Source organism: Notothenia rossii (genome assembly GCF_949606895.1).
Source record: "Notothenia rossii genome assembly, chromosome: 6".
In the NCBI taxonomy this organism is placed as follows: domain Eukaryota; kingdom Metazoa; phylum Chordata; class Actinopteri; order Perciformes; family Nototheniidae; genus Notothenia; species Notothenia rossii.
In genome coordinates, this window is record NC_136909.1 from 72,302,115 (window position 1) to 72,319,683 (window position 17,569).

At 38.2% G+C, this 17,569-nt stretch overlaps 2 protein-coding genes across 4 annotated transcripts in view; one reads left to right on the plus strand and one right to left on the minus strand.

The window, feature by feature from the left end:
• Nucleotides 1–167: 167 nt before the first annotated feature.
• The window catches only part of mcph1 (microcephalin 1), a 49,166-nt gene continuing 31,764 nt past the window's right edge, over nt 168–17,569 (minus strand). Inside the window, exons 19-20 of one of the 3 annotated variants that reach the window (XM_079690344.1) lie at nt 709–946; nt 168–417 (exon numbers count right to left, since the gene is read on the minus strand). In XM_079690344.1, the coding sequence (XP_079546470.1) occupies nt 305–417; nt 709–946 (351 nt within the window). In that variant the 3' untranslated portion in view covers nt 168–304. Of the gene's footprint in view, nt 623–708; nt 947–17,569 lie in introns of all 3 variants that reach the window. The other 2 variants (XM_079690346.1, XM_079690345.1) reach the window with 2 other exon arrangements.
• Nucleotides 4,951–16,708, plus strand: angpt2a (angiopoietin 2a). The gene is made up of 9 exons (XM_079690349.1): nt 4,951–5,420; nt 9,262–9,417; nt 10,445–10,566; nt 10,646–10,884; nt 11,194–11,321; nt 11,676–11,777; nt 12,195–12,361; nt 13,712–13,842; nt 15,397–16,708. The coding sequence occupies exons 1-9, from the start codon at nt 5,151–5,153 to the stop codon at nt 15,567–15,569; spliced, it is 1,488 nt and encodes a 495-aa protein (XP_079546475.1). The 5' UTR covers nt 4,951–5,150; the 3' UTR covers nt 15,570–16,708.

The window sequence follows — 17,569 nt, forward strand, 5'->3', positions numbered from 1 at the left end:
TTGAGCACGTTTTTTACTTTCCATCTGCTGCTTCCACATGACTGACAAGTGTGAGTCTACACAGTGAGACAGCAGCTTGTTCATGTGTTGCCTGTCACCAGACACAGTTACATTGATCTTGTTACATTTCAGATTTGAACCTAAAAAACTAATCATGATAATCCACATTTTGATAAAGTTATTTATTAAGACACAAACATTTTTATGATGTTACAGTATGTTATTCCATAAGACTGTTAAACTGGGTCAGCAAGCATTTTAGAATCACATTGTTAAGAATGAAAAAAAATCTCAATAGTGGTTACTACTTTATGAAAAAAGGAAAATAATGAAGGATTGATGTCGGTCCAGTTTTCGATGCTTCACAGTATCTTGAAGGGTTGATATTCCTCAGAGGTAACAGGTCTCCATGGTAACCTAACCAGAGAATAAAATGGTATACAAGCTGAATATTGAGAGGACCTGGCCCTTGAACACAAGCAGGCAAGAGCAGTGTAAGGTAGAAACTGTGGGAATTTGACCAGGCACTGTCTAACATTAAAGGCACTAAAAAATAAACTTCACAGCTTTCACTCCAAGTCGTAGTTATCGTATGACAGCCGCTTCAAATGCATGATACTATCTGAAATAAAATCACAAACAAATGAGAGGAACAATTAATAGCAGCAGAATATAGTCATTTAGCATGTTACACAGAAATAATCTTACCCAGCACCCACTGCTCTGACAGGACCCTGCTTCCCTCTGGTTTCCTGCCACTGTACTTCCCGATGCAGATGCCGGCCTGCCGCACAGTTTTGCACACCGTCCCTCCACAGAGCTCGATCAGCTCCTCCAGACTCTGGGTGGGTGGCTGCGAGTGCTGGGACACAAACATGGCGGGCTGGTCCTGGAACAGATCCTGCTGGTGCTCCCCGGCCGACAGGTGCCTCTGGAGACGACAGATCTGGGAAAAGAAACGTACAAATGTACCCATTTGTTCATGTTTAGATTAAACCACCTGTCAGGGGGAGCTGGGTATTTACACCTGTGTGTTTCCTGCTGTGACATGTCCACATGTCTTCAGTGAAAGTAAGAATTCTTACTTAGGACAAATTCATCTACCCCGACTTTATAAAGTAGCAGTTGTGTGATGGCACACAACAATGGAAGCACACATTGTAAATTGTAAACCATCAATTAAAATGCAATGTAAGGTGCTGCTTTCAATGTAAGAAATAAACTTCATATAGTAATACTTGTTCTGTATGTAAATACAAGTTATGTCAAAATAGTTCACGAATGTTACGAAGTTATTTGGGAAAACGGTTCTGTTTATTTATGCAAGAAGGCTGCACTGCTGGAGTTCTATTGGGAGTACACTCTCCAAAAGAATATCACTTTATCAGTCAACTGTGTCATGCACCTGAAAATCCTGAGGATTGGAAACTTAAACTGAGAAATGTTGACCTTCAACTTTGACTGGAACACAGCATTAGAGAGCATTAAGAGTTAGATCAACATCCGGCTAATTGTCCTCCAAACTCTTCTAAACAAGATTGTTCTGAAACATTGATGGATTTCTGCCATACTTCCCCCTGTATTCATTGAGTTCAAGAAACGTTCCTCTCTTATCGTTTGAATGGATCAATGTTTTCTCCAATAAACATTCAAATAAAGCTAACCATGACATCTACCTGCATGCTGTCCTTGATGAAAAAATAAATTAAATATTGACTGAAGCCAGAAAAATCTAATTTAAAAGTCACTACAGCCACAAGTTTGAAACTGTGATTCGATCATAGGATTCAATACTGAGAGTGGCCTGAAGGTGGCTGCTAGAGATACAGCAGAGGATGTAAGAATTTGGCTTTGAGGCACATAAAAAACAAGCACAACTGAAAGGCTTAATGTATCATTACATCCAATTCAAATAGCATCTTTTGTTGGTATGTGTTATTGCTGGACTTACAACAGTTTGTTAGAGTACAATAACATTAAATAACTTCAAACCAACTATTCAGCAGTATTATAGTTGCACTTAACTTTCAATGTAGCCTCAGATTTTTTAATTTAAATAATTTAAGAATCCCAGTGACTAAGACAACTCATTGCTAACTGTTCAACTCTGAGTGGCATTATTGTGATCTACCATGTCAACTCATGTGCTCGATTTCATTTCCTTTGCTCACATTCTTCATGTAGCATTACGAACTCTGTCTGACTAAATGAGGGCATGTGAATCTCTTTGAGGTTGTGTTTCTTTTTGGGTTTGCTGAGTGATGCTCTGAGCTCTCACTGCAGCCCGCTCTCTATCCAGCAAGGGTCAGCTGCTAAACTGAAGGGAACAATCTGCTCTATTCTGAAGCTGAATGCCAGGAAACCAGCTTTAAGGCTTTTAGTCTTTTGTCAATGTTCACACAAGTTTCACTTTACGTCAAGTAATCAGGGATTGGTCAAAAGTTCAGAGACGGGGTCAAGTTAAGATTAACCCACATAGTGTGCTTTTAAGATAATGATTGAAAAGTATATGTAAGGTTTATTATGTAAGAAAGAGGCTTTAAGAATGAGGAGAAACAGTCCAACATGTTACAAGAGCTAATCAGAAAGTACATATACAGTAAATGAATAAACACAGAACTAAGCCTCTAAAAATCAATATGAAGATATATTTCTATGTACAGAAAATGTTGTGAAGCATTTACTGAAGTGCATATACTGTATCCACGCAGACATGGACACGGGTCTCTTATTCAGGGTCAAACAAATTGTCATGCCTACTAACTTTTAACATCAGTCTGGATTTTCCTACATTTCATATCTAGTATAATACTGCTTAAAGATACATTATTCATGACTCACATCTGTATTAAGTATTAGTCTGTGAACTTGCTGAAGCCTGTTGTTGCATATCTCAGTACCACAGCGCTGGATTTTCAAATCTCTAGAGGACGGGTCATAGAGATGCCAGTTGTAGCAAGCTTTCTCTGGTAAACACTGTAAAATTGCTTTGTAAAGTGCCAGCGAACGAATAATTGGTTTTTCAGATGGGAAATTCCACCACCTCCTGACAATTCAATCGATATTTTTGCAGCCGCTAAAGACTTTCTCTTTGTTGTGCAAGAAAGGCAGAGGGCTTGTACATATTTGTAACAAATAAAGCAAGGCAAGAATTTCTCTCATCATAAAAAAATACAACGTGTGCGCCCATTGTCTGCTCGTAGTACGACAGCATGTTTAGTGTCCTGTTTATCACCGTTGCCACTGAAGTTTGAGTGATTCCGCCTGAACACCTGAAAATGTCAATGTTTTTGGAATGACGACAAATTCTTCCTCTTTGGTAATATGCCTTAAATATGTCACATTTCCCTTACACAGTAGCTATTATATCAGCCTACTTCCTACAATTCTGTTTCTGCGTTTCTATCCGACTGCAGATCAAAGGCTTTCCTGACACAAAATGAAAAATGGTGCATTTGAGACTGAAATGCTGTAATGCCAAGGTAAATGATTATTCACTAGACAATAGCAAAGAGTGAAACCCCTGAATCACTAGGAGATGGTCTTGGATGGAGACACATTCCTGCAGTAGAGGACACAACATCCTCCTATGGCAATGTCTTTCCTGCTCCACACACCTGCACTCTGTTCCCCACTGAGGCATGAGAGCACTCACAGAGTTAAATATTCTAATTAAAAGGAAAAGACACCAAACCTTACATTTGTGCCTCAAAAAAAGTAATCATAATAATAAACATTTTTGATATAGCTGTATCAATATATGTTCATAAAAATCTAGTTTTCTAAAACATAACCGAGGGGCGTCTCGAACCGTTTTTTGTTCAAGCCACTGAATAACAACTTGGATTTCAGGCATTTTTTTCCCAAAGAATGACTGAAAAATACTCTGGTTATCAACATCAGAGCTTGCCAAAAAACACTGCCTTCAATAAGTCTGGAAAACCTCCAATCTTTTCGAGGAATCTCTAGTTATAAATCGGATGAATTACAGTATTAACAGTCACACACACCTACAATATACAGTGAAATACTTTTCCTGTGTGAAGTCCCTTTTTGTTGTGCTATTTTTAAGCTGGTGTAGAAATGAATGTTTGGGACCGGATACAGAAAACACCCACGACATGCCCACATATGAAAAGCTGAGAGTTCCAATTTCACTAAGTCGAACACACTTTAATCAAATGCATTTTCTTGTTACAGAAAAAATAACTTTCTCATAGATTTGCTGTTCTAAAGGGTCACAAGCAGATAATGCCTCATTATACTTGTGACTCAGACGAGATCATCGGAATCCACCCTAAAGCGGATGAAAAAACAACAGCAACTATTTTGTGGTCAGCGGTCAACAAGTTGCATCTGTAGTTTGTACTGATATGAGACTTTATAGAACCTGAAGGAATATCTGTGTTATAACATTTTGAACTTGTCAAATAAAAGACATAAAAGAGTTGTCAATAACATTTAAAAATGAAAAACCTTCTTCCAGAAAAAGGAAAAATAAGTAGATTTTGCTTAAAACATTGATAAAGCATACGGACAAGTTAAGAATCCGTGGAACGAGTGATTTCTTCCTTTGGATCCCCATTCACATTTGCAAGTGTGTTTGTTCCCGGGAAACATTTCTGAATGAATGGGATGAACTCTGTTACTATCACAGAGCGTGCTGAAGGTGCACAGCTGCATCCTGAGTAGCTGTTCAACTGAAGCAGACAAAAACATGTGTGTTGTAGAGGATATAGTGGAAGGTGTGTAGTTTTGTGCATCTGCTCCTCTGTGATGTGAAGTGAGTCCGTACTGAAAGGAATCCCCACTTCACTGCTCCTCAGTGACGGGGGGGGGGGGGGGGGGGGGGGGGGGGGGAGTGGTTTTGGACTCTCAGCTAATCAGAGGGGCCAGTAGTAGCTCAAACAAGTGGCTGGGGGCTGATGCAAAGCGAGCACATGCAGTCTGCCACCAGTAACCTAAAGGGAATGACACGCTACATCTCATTCTTGATGGCTTTTTGATCCTCCTCCCACTGAGAGGTAATAAAAGGAATCTGCAGACCCTCGGAGGATTGTTTACCCTTGGATGCTGCTGGAGAAAGACATCCAGTCATTGAGAGAGGATTAAGAACAAGCTAAAGACCAGACTTAGCACCCAACTCTATTATGAAGATGCTGAATGTGGACTTATTAGTTTTAAGTTTCTGCCTTGGTCTGGGGACAGGATACAGTGCTGCGGTTAAAAGAGAATATCAGATTCAAAACGGGCCGTGCAGCTACACCTTTCTGCTGCCAGAGCAGGAGAACTGCCAGACTCAGAGCAGCAGCTACTTCTATCCAGATCAGAAGGATGGACCTGTGGACGACGAGGACTCAGCTCAGAGGCTGGAACAACTGGAGAACATCATGGAGAACAACACACAGTGGCTGCTTAAGGTAGTGTCAAACCACAATATGACATGAATACATGAGACTGTGATTGCTTGGGTGCAGTTACTGAGAGAGAGTCATAGATAGAAAACTAGGTGAATGATTGAAAACAGTTTACAAGGTGAAGACTGAGTGGACACAGCCTGGCCATAAAAAAAGACTACCAAGAAAGGCAAGGCTGTATTAACATAGAAAAGAGGTTGAGACGGACACTAGTTACCACTGTGATTATTAGTAAGATTTGAGTTTTTCTTAAATAAATCAATATGTATCCTGAGTTTATCCATCTCCCAGAACCTCGGAAAATGTAATATCCATGCTGCCTTGCACTGAGAGGAACAAGCTTTGTGGTGAATGAGTGATTGCACCTTTAAGTTGATTAGCTGCACACATTAATTGTTACTTAATATTTTGTATACTGTATTCAGTATGATTGATGATATTTGCATATTGTTGTATATTCATTTCTTATCATCAATTCATTTTAATGCCTTTCTGAATTGGAAATATAAGTTTCTTATCCGACATGACAACTTTAATTGAATTGATCGTTTCAGAGGAAAAGAGGATTTGTAGGTTTCCAAGACCATTGTGATGTACAAGAGGGAAACATGTGCTAAAGATGTACCCTTCCTCTACCACAGGTGTCACTGGTGACAATTATCTCCCTTTCCAATCATCCAGAAAGGAGAAAAAAATAGGAAGCATTTTAAAGAAAATTAAACACTTAGTATCGAGCATGAGGAAAATGTGCATTAAATGTTGACCACAAGTTTTCCACTAGAATATAATGTTATATATTTCAACAGGTAGCGCATTACTATTTTTGACATCCAAAAGAAGCTTCAACAGAAACTTGTTTTTCTAAATACGGTAATTTGTTTTTAGTTAATTAAATCACAACTTATTTTGGTTTAAGGCAATGGGCAGATTAACGAGGCTCATAATTCACTACCACAGGTTCCAAACAACATGAGTAACGTTTAACCAATACCAGAACATGTTTGAGTGATTCAATGGCAGCATTTAACACAATTGATGACAAAATCATCGTAAAATGAGCATTTTAATCAATTTCCAATTTTTATGTAGTGTTTTATGTAACTAGTAAAAAACTAAATGTAATAAAAGGCCATATTTTAGTTTTTTAAAAGGTCTTTCTTATTCTTTAGGAATGTAGACTGAACTAGAAGTGGTGTAAACAGAGCGTTTAGAGTGCTGAGTGTCTGTGAAACACTTCCTTTAGTGTTAAAGGACACACTAGGGTTTGATGATTGACAAAGACTGGACACAGGTGTCCACACAAGGGATGCATACTTCCCTTTCAGTTTGCTGAGCAAATAATTGTGCGAGAGAAAGAAGTGAACGGCCTCTTGTCTCACTCCCTCTCTTCTCCCTCTTTCTATTACTGATGAGACCTAAACAAGCGGAGCCAGACAGGACAAGATCAAATCACAGCTGGATCACACAAACCCTGTCTTGTAACATTAAACAAGCTCTGATCTGTTCAGCAGGAATAAGAGCTGCCTCACAAATCAAAGCCCGCCAGACAAGTGAACGTTTTACAAAGTCCGACAGCGCAGCAGACACAGTGACAGGTTACATATTTCTTACACACAAAGAAGCATTGCTGATTAATCATGAAGCTTCTACTGCTGTGTCAGCGCACCACATTAATGTGCACATGAAGATAAATATAGGAGAGGAGATCCCAGCTAGGGTGGGATGGTTAACGTTTCACCACACAGATCTTCTTTACTAATTTTAACTTGATTCTTTGACCTAAAGAACAGATGTGATTTGTAACTATAGCAACATATAAAACAGATTCTTACTAGTAAATATTATACATCTTTTCAACATTAAACCTTTTATCCTGTACAATTCCTCACTACCAAACACAAAACATAACTCTCCCGCAAAACTAATCAGGCCAGCAAAATAATTAGTTCAGCTCAAACTCTCCCCTCTGAACAGCACTCACTCAGTGATCAGAAAGCCACTCCGTTCAAGCAGAACCCATCTAACCAGTTACTGCCATGAGGTGCTAGAGAGTCCCACTGGCCTATTTTTTCCCTCTGTGATCATCACCCTGAATGAATGAAAATAGGCCCCTTACTCTGACCTGTCAACACGGTTCTTGTCAACAGCAGTTCCAACAGTCCGACTTTAGGTATGTTTGTGAGTGTTTTTAAAGGTGCATTGTTTGTTTGATGTTAAGCCCTTTCAAACGAAAATGACTTTTGCTTTGTAACAACCAAAAACATGTTTCTAACCAATTTCTGAATCAACAATTTGGAAGACTTTGTTTTTGTTAAAGTCTATCAGAAGTAAATATGGCCTTAATAAATTCAGCGACCCAGAACAAATGGCTAAAAGGACGATTTAATCACTAACCGAGACAAGCTGTTAGATGTGTCAGAGAAAGCCACATTTCTTTGACAGCTAAACAATACAAATACATTCTGTAGCAGCTTAAAGCTTGCTACATTGAATGCAACCTTAATTCATAAAAAAATTATATATGGGAGTTTCAAAATAATAAAAGTGTAACTTTGATTATAAGTTCCATAGGATAAAATGTTGTCAAAGGTGTCAGCTCTCCATGACCCCTTAATTGGAATAGGTAGTTAAAGAAAAAGAGCGATTGATAATATACAACTTGATTTACTCACAGTGCCTCACTCAGGTAATAAACCTATTTTACAGTTGCTTGATTGATGGAATGGTTAAAGGTAAAGTGAGTATAAATTACCTGATAAACAAGTTATCGCCATCTTTTCATAGGAATATGCTTTGTATATGCCATCATTTTACGTTTGCACATGCATCTACAAATTGATGCATTAACAAAAAATGTAAATGACAAACCATGGACAATTCCATCAGGCCAGATTTACGTATCCAAAATAATCACCAAATTTGTCATTTCCTAATTTCTTAGTCCCTATTTACAGTGCGCCAGCTGATGACAGATGAGGAAAACAATGTGTTGATGAACAGTCATTCCTACTGACGCCTTTGAGGCACGGGAATAAACAACTGATTAGATCCTTGACGGTCGATGGGACATCCTGCCTGCATTTCAAATGACAGCCTTCCACCTACAACATATCCTTTTGTGTCTCCACGAACATAAACAAACCTGACGTCACGAAAGAAAGACAAACAAAATTAGTACTAATTGCAGATGTCCCTGCTATTTTCCACAATAAAAATAATGATACAATTGGCTGTTTAAGGTTGCTGACTGATGAGTAAATACTGATATTGATAATGTAAACTTACTGTAGATGAGAAAGATTCTCAACTGACGCTGGTTTCCGCCGGCACACTCATGTCATACCCTCGCGAAGGATGTAACTCCTCATTTAACACTTCCATCCTGTTTACGAGTCGCGTGACCTGATTGCCACTCAGGAACACCATGCAGGAAATAACTTAATGATTGGTCTTGGTCTAAAAATGGCAATACTGTAAGGTAGCTAAGAACAAATCCTGTAAAGATGAAACGTTGACCTTCCCCCCCTGAGGGCATCCATGCTCATTGTATTATTGCTATGATCAACAAGTGTCATACGGACAGGGTTAAGTCAGAGAAGGTCTTATCTGGACAGATTAATAAACCCCCTCAAATCATTTCATTGATTTAAAAGAAATACAATCCACCTAACCAACGATAAGAAAAACATATGGTTTCATTTGAAGAATACATTTCTACAATATTTAAAACAAAAAATGCATAAATGTTTACACTATTTAAAATAAAGAACAAAATAATATGTAATACAGGATTGGCCATGCACAATAATTCACTTTTTAAAATGGTCTTTTTTCTGTGCTGCAGCTGGAGAACTACATACAGGATAATATGAAGCAGGACATCGTCCAAATCCAACAGACTGCGGTACAAAACCACACAGCGACGATGATTGAAATCGGAACAAACCTGCTGAGTCAAACCGCAGAGCAAACAAGGAAACTGTCCAACGTGGAGGCACAGGTAAGGCCCAACTTCCTGCTACTTTTAACATACAACAGTACACTACACTAAAAAGTGCAAACATGATACCTTTGCAACAGAACAACTTCTCAACAATATAACATGCTAAAGAAAATGTGGTGCAAGTTCTTGTTTGTTTTTGGCATACATGAGACCATTTTATGATCAAGAAAATCTATTTATTTCATGTCAAAGGTACAAACCTACGTGTGATACCTTGCTTTGAAAACGATAAAAAAAAATAAGCACAGGGAAAAACAAGAATGAATGCGTCAGTTTATTATTGTGGCTACACGTCAATGACCTTATGTGAGCCAACTGTACAGCATTTCCTGTTATTAGCACACTAGTATTCCCACAGAAAGGGTCTATCAGTTTGTCACAATCACACATCCGTCTGTTCAAAGGCATCAACAGCTCCACTGCAGACACATAGCTGGGATCCCTGTAAACAACCTGCTTTTTGCTGAGTTCAGTTCCTCCGAAGTGGGAAATTAGAGGCAAGGTCCCCAACCCCAGAGTTTAGTTCAATACATCTGTCCGTGAAAATACGTAGCTTTGAACGTTTCCCTTGTTCAGGTACGTCTGCTCTATTGGAACTCGGTCGTTCTTTCCTGTCACATTTTTTTCAAATGGCTGTTTGTTCACTTTTTAAGTGCGAACCAAGCTTTTGTTGAAGACAGAACTTGGTGTCCAAAAGGATTATTGATAAAATGCCTGTTGACAAACAAACCTTTTTAGGTTTTGGGGAAGGTTTTTTATACACCTTCTTGTATTTTTCATGTCTTTCACTTTTCTAAATCGCTACAAGTCATGTTATTATTTTCAACACAATATGGAGAAATGTCAGATACATCTGTATCATTTTGAAGTATTGTAGGATCTTGAGCACTTCTTGAAGTTGATGAAAACTACATCATCTTACTTTTATATTTAAAGATCTACTGATTGATGAACAAACAATTTCACAAGGTGTCTCTTAGAGACTGCCCGGCTAAACAGCTCTACCTTTTTATTTTATTTTTAGGTAATTCAACAAACAACTCGACTTGAACGGCAACTTCTTGAAAATTCCTTGTCAACCAACAAGCTGGAAAAACAACTAATTGTCCAAACAAATGATATCAGCAAGATAAATGACAAAAGCAGGTGAGGACATCAGATTCTTCAATGGTATAACAGTTTTGGGCTCAGCTTGATTCTGAACTTGTTGCCTGCTTCTCCTCAGATTTCTGGAGAAAAAGGTGGATGAGATGGAGGAGCAGAGGCAGGTGGAGCTGAAGACGCTTCGAGATGAAAAAGAGCAACTTCAGACTCTAATACTGAGGCAGACGGCCATCATAGGCCAGTTGGAGCAGCAGCTGCTCAAAGTGTCCCCTAACAACACTGCACTGCAGCTCCAGCAGCAGGAGCTACTAGACACCGTCAACAACCTCATTCGCACCATCTCTGCCGGCTCGTCTCGAGGTGAGTCCACACCTCAGGTCATCATAACCTGTTGGATGCACTCTTAAATGTGTGTTTGTAAAACACATCCATACTTGGGAACTGCCTATACATAGAGTCTGCTGTAAATCAATATGACACTGTTATCGTGCTGTGAACTTCACAAAGGCAGGCTATCTATCTTTAATTACCGCATGATTTCCTGTTAAAGCAGTAACAATGGAGCAATGAAACTGACCTATATTCTCAGTAAATTTGACCTTATCAAAGGAGGATAGTTAGATTCTGTACAATTTTGTGCCAGATTTACAAGGTTTATTTCTTCTGCAGAGACCAAAACTGTCATGATGCAGGACACTCCTACAACGTTCATGGACTGTGCTGCTGTGTTCAAGTCAGGGAACACCCAGAGTGGAGTCTACACTCTCACTCTACCCAACACTACAATAGAGGTTAAGGTAAAGTAAGCCTGAACAACTGAGTCAGACTATGACCCACCCACATTTACACAACCCAGTGAATAAAGCCCTTGGCTTAGTGGACTGTATTGTGTTTGAGGGCGGGAAAGTTAAATTAAAATGTTCTCAGACTGTCATTAATGATGTGCATGCTTGAGCTGAAACTGTGATCTCCTTAGAAACTTTTCAGAGAATAAGACATTTCACTTTCCCTTCCCTGTATTCAACCTCACATTTGTTTTGCCCAAGCTCAAATAGGGTGGCAATGACTAATTAAAAATGAGCATGTATTCTTTACAGAGCATTTATGTTGAATTAATAATTGCAGCAACTCTTTTTTGCTTGTGTGTGAAGGCTTTCTGTGACATGGAGACAGAAGGAGGTGGGTGGACAGTACTACAAAAACGCTTTGACGGCCATGTTGACTTCCACCGTACGTGGCAAGAGTACAAAAAGGTAAAAGCTATCAAGAAGAAATATAACCTAGGCTACGGTTTTCATTCCATTTGCAAAACAATACAGAGAGCAGATTTGGTTTTGGCTTTTCACTGGAAGAGTCTTAAAAGCCTCTGGATTCTACTCTGTTAGAGGAAATACCCAATAACTGCCTGCACCAAATATATAAGTGCCAAAAAGAGTCTCAAGTCCCCGATAAGCAATCATTGCAGAAAAATACTTTCATGCCATCTCATTTATTCTCACCACAATTCAAGCTAATTTAAACTGGCATACTTTTTTTTAAGTATCTCATTTTGAATGTGAAATTGACTGTTTGCTGTTTCGTTAATAGAGAAAGTGACCCACGAGCCTCTCCTGCAGGAGTTCAACACGAGTTCAACACGGTATGATTACATTTCTTTTATGTCTTTTCAGGGGTTTGGAGAATCTTCAGGTGAATTCTGGTTAGGAAATGAATTCGTCTCCAGAATGACAACTCAACAGTCCTACAAACTGAGGATCCAGCTGAGTGACTGGGAAGGAAACTCAGAATTCTCACAATATGATCAGTTTTCCCTCGACAGTGAAGCACAAAATTACAGGTACGTTGTACTGACTACATCACAGAACCTTGTGTTATTTGCTTGGTAAAAAAACGATTGAACAAGTAATTAAGGACAAAAACGCCTGTCAGCATATGAGCGTCTCTTTTAACAGTGCTTTTGAAGTCTACTAAAGCACAGCCTCAAAGCCTTGCAATTATAATAATAACCAAATTAATACATGTTATTGAAAACATACAGAGGAAACCCTCCTAGTTGAAAAAATAAAAGCATCTCTGAAGCACTCAGTATCCCACTGTTATTGATATATATTTTATACATAAATATCTTCCTAAAGCTAGAAGCAAATTGGCTGTAATTATCTTTTGATACAACATTTTCTATGCGCCTGAATCCCGACTTCTTAATAACACTTCCTTTTCAACCCTTCTGGGTTTTTTAAGCAATTAAATGAATGGAATAATGAGGGAAATGTCTAAATATCTGGCTAATTCTTTATAATTGTGTTTCTCTGACAGTGAAAATGAGACAGAGTTAATGTTCAGTCTGAACGTGCTCGTGGTGATTTTGTACGGAATAAGCTCTGGTTGTTAACTCCTAGCTAGTATTTCACAACTGTGTGTGATACAGTCCAAAGGAAAACAGAGCCCTCTGGACTGTATCATACATATTTACCTCCTGTAAACTAGCTCATGGTCATAGATGCTGACCTCCTACATCTATTCAAAAGCAAAACACATTCAAGAAATTCCTCTGGAAGATGTTTCTTTTCTGTGTGACCATCTTCTTCCCTGATACTAATGCACTGGCACCAGCCCAAAGAAAATGCAATAAAACTGCTCGGTGAAAAATAGGAAATACATAAAATGTCTTGTTTCACACATTTAGTCTGCACATCTTGGCAATAACAGAACCCTCTCAGGTATTTTCTTTTCCAAACGAAAGCTGATTTCAGGAGTGGAATGGATACTTCCTTTCAATTTGACAAACAGACCTTGAAATGCTTCGATTCAACACAGCTCTTTCTTGTCTAAAGTCCACTTGACTATGACCGATTTGGTCTCCAGTTAGTTGGCTCAGTAACTCCAAATCATTTCTACAAGGACGATGCTGCACAAATAGCATAACGCAGAAACGTTGGTTAAAAGATTAAAAATAGCTAAAATTATGAAATCAACAATCTGGTTGTAATAAAAAGCAGAAATGTTAACACAAATAAAGTAAGATGACACTTTAATGCCAATAGCAAACACTTAAATCCTAATGCCAAACCCCATTTGAGATCTGGTACAAGCTATGGCCGAGGAACAGTTGGACGTTGCCTTTTGAGGAATGGCAATCACGGACTTCCTCCTCCTCTTCCTTCATTTTTCCTTTCCCATTCTACAGGATACACCTTAAAGGCTTCAGTGGAACGGCAGGCAAAATAAGCAGCATCGGGCAGCCAGGAAGTGATTTCAGTACAAAGGATGCGGACAACGACAAATGTGTTTGCAAGTGTTCACAACTGACAACAGGGGGTAAGAAACACATTTTCTTTGTAAACAACTTCTGCTTATGAATTCTTGGTCACCAGGAAATATCATAGTCACGTCGATTTTGTGATGGCACTTGTTTTCAAACAAACTCCAACGCACCCAAATATTGCCACTTCCCCCCCCAAAAAAGTTCAAGGGCATTTTAAGGGCTCCGTACTTTTGTGGCCAGGTCAAAGAGCACAATTAGCTCAGAGTTAATCACTGATCAACTCATTGGGGAATTCAGCCCCTACAATGGCTGACATTAATAGCCTGGGAAAAGAGCTTTTCCCTCTCTCCTCGTAGCTTAAAGGTCCTACTCCATTCCCTTGAAAGTGACTCCGCTGCCAGAAGTTAGTGTCCCTCTGTATAAGGGTCTGCCAAGTGAGCATGGAAGCATGAAAACCCTTTCCCTTTTTTCCCATGAGGGGTCTCTCACGAGGGACTCCATATGCACATTATGCTCAATCGTGACAGAGTGGCACTGACCCAGTAAGAAACAAAAGCTAAATCTGCCATTACAAATATAAATCTGCCTGTTTTGAGTTAGCACACAATTAAATGAATGTGGTACATCTGTTTAAAACCAAATTATGTAAAACCGTATCGCACACCTTAGTTTTGACTTAAAAATGTAGTTTTCAATTTTCTTGAACAATGTTACACGAGCTACTTCCATTAACTACTATGACAGGTTAGCTATAACTGCTTAAAAAAAAAAAAAAAATCCTGACTCTTCAACATATCATCTCCTGGGAGATAAACCGCTAAGGGGTGTCTGTCCACAATAAATGAAAATCTCTGTGACAGCATCTCTACATAAGAGCAGTAGCAATTTTACTGTCATAGCCAATTAGATGCTGCCAAATGTGAAATGTCTGCCTTGACACCATGACAAATACTGCCAGTGTACTGTACTGTGTGTAATGCCACAGTTTACAAGTGGCTTCTACAGCTTGTGTGATGCCATAACATGTAATACGCTATAGAAAAGCCACGCAACCGCTATTATAGCTTGAAAAATGTAATTTGATGCTTATTTGTTCTCTATTTGGCATAGATGTTACAATTTAACAGCCAAGATTCAGGATTAACAGGAGTGCAGGCAGTCTCAAGATGGCACAGTTTACAAACCCTGCAATCTGTATATGAATATATATATATATATATATATATATATATATATATATATATATATATATATATATACATAGACACATCTAAATTGCTCTGAATTGCAGTGTGCTGTTAAACTCTCATTCACTGCTTTCTAAATTCAAAAACACATTTTGAAGTGTATAAATGCACCTACAGCCACCACAGCATTACTTAAAGATGGGTAGCTATTAGAATATTTCAATGTGTTCAATCACTTTTTTCAGTGGTTATGAGACAGTATAATAAACCAACAGCTTATGGCCCACTCAAATTGCCTTTTCTTAAAACAGATTTCCATATCAGACCTTAGACAGACAGAAAACTCCCTTCCCATTTTACAGAGTTGCATGCAACATCGTCTTTGAGGAAATAACGTTGAGATGTGTTTGAATGTTCTAGGTTGGTGGTTTGATGCCTGTGGTCCGTCCAATTTGAATGGGATGTATTACCAGCAGGGCCAGAACTCAAACCGCTTCAATGGAATCAAATGGTACTACTGGAAAGGCTCGGGCTACTCACTGAAGTCCACTGCCATGATGATCCGACCAGCAGACTTTACAGGCTCCCTTTGAACTGACTAACTAACTGACTCCACTAAGGTGGATCTAACTGGGAGGGAAATTCTGCCCGACAACAGCAATACAAACCAAAAATAAACATTCTCAAGGGAACCAAAGCACTTCATGAACACATTTTTACATACTTTTGGAAAGACATATTTTGTGCATATTTATGTTTTTGAAAATTCGAATCCAATGGGTCGTTGCAAGTTGTGGAAAATGTTGTGAAATATGGACTGTCAAAATGACAAAAATATATAGTGAAATTACTTTTGTCTGTGATATATATAGAGAATTATACGTTTAGTAATTACCATAGACTGTATATATAACGGTAATTACACTGTGTAATAAAAGCTCTAACCACAAAGGAGAGGCCATAGTAAAATGTGACATTAATTTATCGTATGGTCTATTAATCTAAAAGATTTTATTGTAGTTTAAGCACCCATTTAAATAAGTTTTTAATAGCTACCTATCATTGTTTAAAAAAGAGACTATGGTACAACAAGCAGATAAACAACTTGCTCAAAGTGATTGTTATGTTTCTGTTAAATGCCTAAAATGTAAATGAAAATGTCAAAATGCCACAGAAAATGTTTTTCTTAAAACAACATTGTTTTTCTACTGAGAATGTATGTACATTGGTTGTTTAATTTATATGTAGATTTAATATTTAACATTATGATAGAGATTTGTTACAGATCTTAATGTTAGTTAGTTAACAATTGTATTGTACAGGAACTCTTTTAATCTAACTCTGAAGAACCTTCCCACTGCTCATACATGATTTGTTTTTCAAGTGTTTTGTTAATGTATTTTTTATTTGTATTTATGTAATGTTTCTACTGAAGCAAAGAGAAACACGAATGGGAAAGTTGTGCTTGAAACAGAATTTCTCACCAGTAAACACTGCCTTTAAATTTCTTTGAGGGGTTGATGTTAATACCTGCTTATATATAAAGTAACACAAGTTAAATATGAAACATGACAACAAGGCAGAGAGCCTGAGAGGTAATCTAAAATCCTCCTCAGCATTGGTCCTGTTCTACACTTTAAAAACAACCCTTATGGTGAATGCATTGATCCCAATTTCGTCACCATCTTCATAACAATTTCAGCAATGTTTAATCATGTCGAGTACAAAATAAAATGTCTAAATGCTCAAAATGTTTGTTTGTTTGTAGCCTTTATTTATCCAGGTAAAAAATCCCATTGAGATCAACGATCTCTTTTACAAGGGAGACCTGCCGTACATTGCACATTACGTTACACATGTAACAAAAAACAAAAAGGACACATACAACATAATGGCAGGGGTACAATTTACAAACGTATTCACAAAGACAGGTACCAGGAGTATCAAATATCATTTCATCAAGCTGTGCTTTAAATTGATGAAGGGGAACCAAAATGCTCATTTTCAAAATGTTTTGCAGAGTGTTCCAAGCTAGAGGAGCTGCGCACATAAAAGCTTTAGTGCCTAAAACAGTCCTAGCACTTGGTACATGTAATAAAAACACATCCTGGGATCTTAGGCGATACTTGTGACTCTCTGTGATATCAGTGAGCAGATGTAAGTTGGTAGTTTACCCAGCATGGCTTTGTATATGAACATGTACCAATGACTGAGTCTCCGAACAGTAAGTGATGGCAGACTTGCCCTGGCATACAGGGTACAGTGATGAGTAAGTGATTTACAGTTTGAAAACAAATCTCAGCGCACTGTGATAGGCGGCATCTTACTTGATCAGGTCAAATGGGCAGGTGCATTCATATACAGGACTGTCTCAGAAAATTAGAATATTGTGATAAAGTTCTTTATTTTCTGTAATGCAATTAAAAAAACAAAAATGTCATACATTCTGGATTCATTACAAATCAACTGAAATATTGCAAGCCTTTTATTATTTTAATATTGCTGATTATGGCATACAGCTTAAGAAAACTCAAAAATCCTATCTCAAAAAATTAGAATAGTTCCTCAGACCAAGTAAAAAAAAAAGATTTAT